The 7,160-nt window shown below is 46.7% G+C and overlaps 1 protein-coding gene across 1 annotated transcript; it reads right to left on the minus strand.

Moving 5' to 3' along the window:
- Window positions 1–4,532: 4,532 nt before the first annotated feature.
- Window positions 4,533–6,845, minus strand: Srp54k (signal recognition particle 54k). The gene is made up of 5 exons (XM_065220326.1): window positions 6,459–6,845; window positions 6,146–6,397; window positions 5,624–6,078; window positions 5,294–5,555; window positions 4,533–5,226 (listed from the first exon to the last, which is right to left on the minus strand). The coding sequence occupies exons 1-5, from the start codon at window positions 6,534–6,536 to the stop codon at window positions 4,759–4,761; spliced, it is 1,515 nt and encodes a 504-aa protein (XP_065076398.1). The 5' UTR covers window positions 6,537–6,845; the 3' UTR covers window positions 4,533–4,758.
- Window positions 6,846–7,160: the final 315 nt, after the last annotated feature.

Here is a 7,160-nt window from a genome sequence, read left to right on the forward strand (position 1 = left end):
AACCGTTTCGACTGCCTAGCAATGGAAGTGTTGTTCCAATTGGTCTCCACTTTCATTTTTTTCCATTTCTTGAACTCCATTTTAAGAGAACAAGTAGAAACTCCACAGAATGGTTCTGGTCCTATGAATTGCTGTGATGATCCTAGCCTGGCTAACGTATCGGCTATTTCATTCCCTTCAATTCCACAGTGGCCAGGAACCCAATATAAGTTTACTTGGTTTTGACAGGCCAATTTCTGAAGTGACATTGCACATTCCAATACGAGTTTGGATTGGAAGTTGCTGATTTTAAAGCATTTAATGCTGCTTGACTATCAGACATAATGCAGATATTCGAATGTTTATAATTCATGCGCAAGCATATTACAGAGCATTCAAGAATTGCTTGAATTTCTGCTTGGAACACGGTTGGCCAGTAACCCATGGATATTGAGATATCAATCCCTGGACCAGTTACCCCTGCTCCCACACGGTTGTTCAATCTTGAACTGTCTGTATAAAAAACAGTTGAACCTGGACGGATGTTTGGTCCCCCACTTTCCCAAACATTACGATCAAATTCTGCTGCATTGTATAAACGATCGAAATTATATTTTTTCTCCATCCAGTCTTCATTTTTTAATACAAGAGAATCAATATCAAACATTTTTAAAATGCTAAGGTGTCCTGTAAGATCACCTTCAAGGAAGTACTTTGTTCGTTGAATCCTTAAAGCGCTCCTTTCAGCTTCTAATTGGATAAATTGATGCAACGGAATCAGATAAAGTAGAGCATCTAGTGAAATACTCGGTGTGCTGTTCATTGCACCAGTTATTGAGAGAGTAGCAAGTCTTTGCAGTCTCCCCAGCTTCTTCTGAGCCGATTTTTCTTTAGTTTTCGGCCACCAAACTAATGATGCGTAGGTTGAAGTTACAAAGCTTGTACACAAGTCCATCATGCCAAACATTGTCAAACGCCTTTTCAACGTCTAACAAGGCCATGGCTGTGGACTTAGATACAGCTTTGTTACTTCGGATGTTATTGATCACCCGTACTAGCTGATGATTGGTGGAGTGCCCCTTTCTGAATTCAAACTGTTCCGGAAGGAGAATGTTATTTTCCTCGACAAACTTGAGCAAACGATTGAGAATGAGTTTCTCGAACAATTTGCTCAGCGCTGAAAGGAGGCTGATTGGTCTGTAGCTTGAAGGCAATGTTGGATCCTTACCGGGCTTGCGGATTGGTATGATTTTTGCTACTTTCCAGATGCTTGGAAAGTAGTGCAGTTCCTTGGATAGTGGTTAGAAGAGACTGCACTTTCATGCTGAGTCTCTTCAAGATCAAGTTGAATATACCGTCAAACCCGGGAGCTTTCATGTTCTTGGTGCATTTCAGCGCTGAGCAAATCTGTTGTACTGTAATCATATCCGCCGGAGGCACGACACAAGGGGAGGCATCTATGTTTTGAACGCATAGCGCAACCTGATCATCGAGCGGACTTTGGATAGTCGAGCCAAGCAAATGCGATGAAGCAGGGGCCTCATAGCCTAGTCAGTAAAGGCACGGTATTACCAAGCCGGAGGCGGCGGGTTCAATTCCCGGTCTGGTCGAGGGAATCTTTCGGGTTGGAAATTTTCTCGACTTCCCTGGGCATAGAGTATCATTGTGCTTGCCACACAATACACAAATTCATGCATTGGTATTGGCATCGAAAACTCTCAATTAATAGCTGTGGAAGTGCATTTAGAACACTAAGTTGAGAGCACGCAATAAGCTAATATGCGCTAAGCAATAAGCTTGAAATGCGAATAAGAAGAAGAAGAAATGCGATGAAGCGACATGCTTGCCGATCGCATTTGCTTTCTCCTGTGGGGTGATTAAAAGCCGATCGTCATCATTTTCGACTCTGAGAGGTGGAATGGGTTTGGGATGAGTTTTCAGGACCTTGGCTACCTTCCAGAATGGTCTGAAGCGGTCGTCCATATTCTGGACAACACGCCCGAAACTTTCATTTCGGAGTGAGTCCATTCTGGAAGTAATCTGTCTGTTCAGATCAGCCATTTCACGTTTTTTGCCCAGATCTCCAGTCCTCTGAAACTGACGTCTACGAACATTTCTCAGGCGAATCAAAAGTTGGGAATGGGAATCAATGGCAATAAACTTACCCCTCACAGGATCTCGTCGGACGCACGCCTCGTCAGCCACGGTTATGGCTTGGTGGAGTCCCTCCAACGCTCGGTCGATGTCCTCCACGGTGTCAAGCGGCGGGTTGTCGATGATGTGCCTGTCTACCACGCGTCCAAACTGTTCAGCCACCACCGGTTGGTGGTCGGAGCTGAGTTCGTTCAAGGCTTGGACAAGCCGATCTTTGTCAGAAACAGGTCTAGCGTCGATGGGTTGCCCGCCGGTGAGATGAATGTTGGTTCATCCGAAAACCAAACGGAGTACAGCCCATGCTGTGAGTGGTCGAACAGGAGACGACCGTTCTGGTTCTGCTGGTAGTTCCGCCAGGCCTCATGGCGAGCATTCAGATCTCCTCCAACTACGAAGCGGGAACCGGTACGGGTGATGGACAGGTCCTTCTTAAATTTAGCCGCTAGTCCACTGCTGGCGACACACTGTCGAGGACAGTAGACGGCGATGAACTGGGCGTATCCAGTCGACGACTCCACCTCCACACCAAGGGCCTCGATGATAGAGGTGCGGATATGAGACAAATGTGGTATTTTATTCCTTTCTTGACGACGACCGCAACACCACCCCCCCTGGAGCTGGTGCGATCAAGCCGGATAATGTTGTGGTCAGGCAACCAGAAGCTGTCGCTGGACTTTAGTTGGGTCTCGGTTAGAAGACCCACGTCGATGCTGTGCTTGCGGAGGAAGTCGGCAAGCTCAATCTCTTTTGCTCTTACAGAGCAAGCATTCCAGGTGACGATAGTTAGCGGTTTAGACGCCATACTGGATGATGAACTTACCGAGCACTTGGATCTGTTCGGGTTTATTGCGGCACTTACGAAGAGCACCGGACATGTTGACGAAAATTTCCATCAGTTCATCCGCTGAGAACAGATCGGGGTTGTTGTTTTGCGCTGTTGGTTGTCTCCAGAATCCAGGGGGGGAGCTTTGGCCAGCAGAATCACCGGAGGTTGCTTGAGCGGGATGCACCTGCGAATTCGCTTGCCTTCCCTAATAAAAATTGTATGGTTAATTTGCTTAACGACGTGTTCTGGGTATCATCCAAACCATTTGTGGAATAGTTCAATGATTTGGGTTATCGTTCGTGTATGGTTATTTTTTATTAGGGTTTGCTGAGGAGCACGAAGAGGCGGAAAATCCTCCGTCCGAAATGCCGGGACTTTGTCCTTCTTGCGTCCTGGTTGGTTGTTAGTTGCCACCTGTTTTCAGATGCGTTTGAAGTCCTCGCGTGTGGAGCACTGTCTGTCGGAACCTTGATGTGTACCACCACAGTTGGCGCATTTTAACGCCACGGCTCCATCCGCAGGGCAGTTGGAAGTGGCGTGTTCTTGAGCGCAGTTGCTGCAGCGTGGCTTGATGTTGCAGTTGCGGGTACCGTGTCCAAAATTGAGGCACCGCTGGCACTGCGTTACGTCACGATGGCCGCCACGGTATGGCTCCCATCGTACGATGATGAAGTAGATCGATCGGATGGCTTGCAGCGCATTGAGCGTCACCGTCCCTTTCTGAAAGTGCACCAGGAGAAGACAATCCGAGTACGTTTTCACGTTTTTGTCTCTCCTTGTCTTTCGGAATACAGCGATTGGGGCTAGCTTGTACCGGTTGATTTCAGCTTCGACCATCTTGGGGTCAAAGTTTGGGAGACCCCTGATGACTACCTTGAAGGGCTTCTTACCGGGGATGTCGTGCGTGAAGAATTCCGCCTTGGAATCCTTCAGACATTCGGGTTGTTCAGACGGCAAGTCATTCACTCGTACATATTTAGCGTAATCTCCCGCATGCGACCCAATAGATCGTTTCACAAAAAAATTCTAAGTGTTTAGCAGGAAGTGGACCTAGTGTTTACGGTTCCAATGATAGTGTGATCATAAAATTTATCAATGTATCATTTAATGATACTATGTGCGAGCACGCGGGAAAAAATGCGCGCAAATTGAATGTGATGGTTCTTACTCAGTCTAACCGAACAGAGTTTTTAACTTCCTGTCAAAAACTTAGATTTTTTTTTTCGCATAGCAACGCTTGGTGAAACGATGAATGAAAAATAAAATCTTCCGCGAAATTGCTTTATCTTCCACAATCCGGTATGTTGCTTCCATCTGAACGGGATGCACATCCAGTGCATTCACGAAATCGACAATTTCGCCCATGTGTGGATTTCGCACGTCCATTTGCGAAGCAAAAATCTAACCGCATCCTTTGGGTATTCAGCGGGAATGGCACTGATGATGGCTGCACATTGTTGAAATACGTATGGATACAAAATACTAAGTGGAATTAAATGGAAAATAATCATTTTGCTTGCTCTTCTAACGGCTTCTTCAAAACTGTAGCCTTCAACGGAAAACCCCTTGCACCTACGATAGTGGATATACCTAGACATTTCTATTTTCCTATTGGGACGAGAACGCGTGTTCTTCTCGTTGTTTCAATGCGCTTAAAATAATACAAAAATCAATATTTCCTCGTACAACAAACATAAACTATTTCATAATCGGGAATAAAAGAACTCAAAGAATACAGTAGGATCAGACACAATCTTACCGGTTTTTTTTTCTCAAACTAAAAAGCTCCTACAGCATCTTCAGGACTTACCGAATCCTCCCATCAAATTCCCCAGCCCTCCGGCGCCCTGCTGCAGCTGCCGCATCATATTCTGCAGGCCACTCATGCCTCCCATCTGCTGGAACATCCGCGGGTCGATCATCTTCGCCATCTGCTGGTTCAACTTGGCCATCTGCGTGGGGTTCACGTTCTTGGTCATATCGCCGCTCTTGAACAGCCCCTTGATGCCGCCCATCTTCTTAATGACGGCTGCAAACTTCGTATACTGGGAGATCAGGTCCCGCACTTCCCGCTCCGTCACGCCTGATCCTTGAGCTACACGAATGACACGCGTCGGCTGCTTGCTGAACAGTTTGGCTCCGTCCTTGTTGTCCAGCTCCCCGTCGGACATGGAATCCATCATGGTCATGAGCCGCTTGATACGGGCCATAGACTCCTGCTCGCCACCCTTGGTCATAAAGTCCTGCGAGAAGCCGGGGATCATGCCCTGGAAAGAAAAAAAAAAACGAGAAAATGAGCAGATTCGTAGAATTAGGAAACCTTGCCGAACTCACCATGATCTGCGAGAACGGTCCCATCTTCATGATGTTCTGGAACTGCTCGTACATGTCCCGAATGGTGAACTGTCCGTGTTTGATTTTGTCAATCAGTTCCTCGTTGTCGTCCAGGTTCAGCTCGTTAACCTTATCGATCAAACCCTCAATGTCGCCCATTCCGAGCAGCTTGCTAATGAACGGTTTCGTCTTGAACGGTTCCAAATCGTCAATGTGTTCTCCGGTACCGATGAAGATGATCGGAGAATTCGTCGCGGCCACACTGCAAGAAAACAAAAATGGAGTCAAATTTATCTGACTCAAACTGACTATTCCAAGGTGTGCACTTACGCCGACAGAGCACCGCCTCCCTTAGCATGTCCATCTAGCTTGGTAATGATAACCGATCCAATATCGACCTTTTCCTTGAAAGCCTTAGCTTGCGACTCGCAAGCCTGTCCAATTGTGGCATCCATCACGAAAATAATGTTATCCGGCTTGACGGCCGTCGCCACGGCCAACATCTCCTCGAACAGTGATTCCTCCTGCTTGTGCCGACCGCTGGTATCCACGATAATGAATTCGAACCCTTCCTTCTTGAACATATCCACACCGTCCTGGGCGATGACCACTGGATCCATCTCCGTGTAGCTACCATAGAACGGAATTCGAGCCTTGGTGGCATTCTGCTTGATCTGATCGTACGCACCAGCACGGAACGTATCCGCACACACCAAACAAGACTTCCAGTTCTTCTTCTGATAGTGGTAGGCCAACTTGGTACAGGTGGTCGTCTTTCCTGAACCCTAAAATTCAAATTGATATCCCAATTAACAATGTTACTAAATATAAAATCCCATCCCCATTTCCGACCTGCAGTCCGACAAACATAATCACATTATGGCGTCCCTTCACGGGCTGGAAGGGCTTTACTCCCGGATCGACCAGCTTGACCAGTTCCTTGAACACGGCCGATTGGATCATTCGCCGTTTGTTCAAACCTCCGGCCATTTCGTCAAAGTCAATCACCGACTTGACATTCTCCCGCAGCTTCTTGACCAGCCGAATGTTGACGTCCGCCTCGAGCAGTGCCGTGCAGATCTCCTTCAGCATGGAATCCAACACCTAAAATATGCCACGGAAATTAATCACCCTCCCATGCCAAACCAAACTCCATGCACATTACCTCCTCATTGATGATGGTTGCCTTGCTGAGCGAATGCAGGGCATTCGTAATCTTCCGCCCGAGATCGGCTAAAACCATTTTGACTACCTTTTCTCGCTCTACTTTTTACTGGGAAAAATAATTCACACTTGAATTTCTGGTCCCCCCTCGATTTTCTGTTCCTTGTTCAGATGACAAAGATCCCGATGTGGCTGCCTTGAGATGGTTCCAAAATTGACATTTCCTCTTCCCAACTTTCTGCAATTTTCCTTCGCTGCACAATTTCCACACTTTGCCAAGCGATGATTTGTAACCTTCCGGACAAAACTAAGCAAATCCGAGCCAATTTTCCTCGTCGAAGTTGTGATAATTCACAGGAAAATTTGTGTGCTTTCGCGACTTTTGCACGACGATCGAAGAAAAACGAAAGTACAACACAACACGCAGCAGAAGCTGTCAAATGCGATTTTCAGTGATTTGGCAGCGCGGCGTGTCGTTTACGCTGCCCAAAAACAGAAGAAGGATTGTGAGAGCGGTGAGTGCTTTTGACAGACCAAGAAGACACGCTATTTCAAAAAATCCAAAAGTGAGTAGGACCCACCCATATCGGTCAAAAGTGAAGCTGATGGTTAGCTAAGATGGAATGACAAGTTGATATATGAACAACATTGATCCGATTCAGTTCGATGTTGTCCATTTGTCAACTTGTCACTCTCCACTTGA

Source organism: Ochlerotatus camptorhynchus, unplaced genomic scaffold (assembly GCF_037179485.1).
Source record: "Ochlerotatus camptorhynchus isolate MF236.1 unplaced genomic scaffold, CSIRO-AGI_Acam_v1.1 ptg000124l, whole genome shotgun sequence".
Classification (NCBI taxonomy): domain Eukaryota; kingdom Metazoa; phylum Arthropoda; class Insecta; order Diptera; family Culicidae; genus Ochlerotatus; species Ochlerotatus camptorhynchus.

Coding starts and splice junctions, on each gene's coding strand:
- Srp54k (XM_065220326.1), bottom strand. CDS start 6,536: ATGGTTTTAGCCGATCTCGGGCGGAAGATTACGAATGCCCTGCATTCG. Junction 5,556..5,623: donor GGAGGCGGTGCTCTGTCGGC/GTAAGTGCACAC, acceptor GTTTTCTTGCAG/TGTGGCCGCGACGAATTCTC. Junction 5,227..5,293: donor GACCGTTCTCGCAGATCATG/GTGAGTTCGGCA, acceptor TTTTCTTTCCAG/GGCATGATCCCCGGCTTCTC.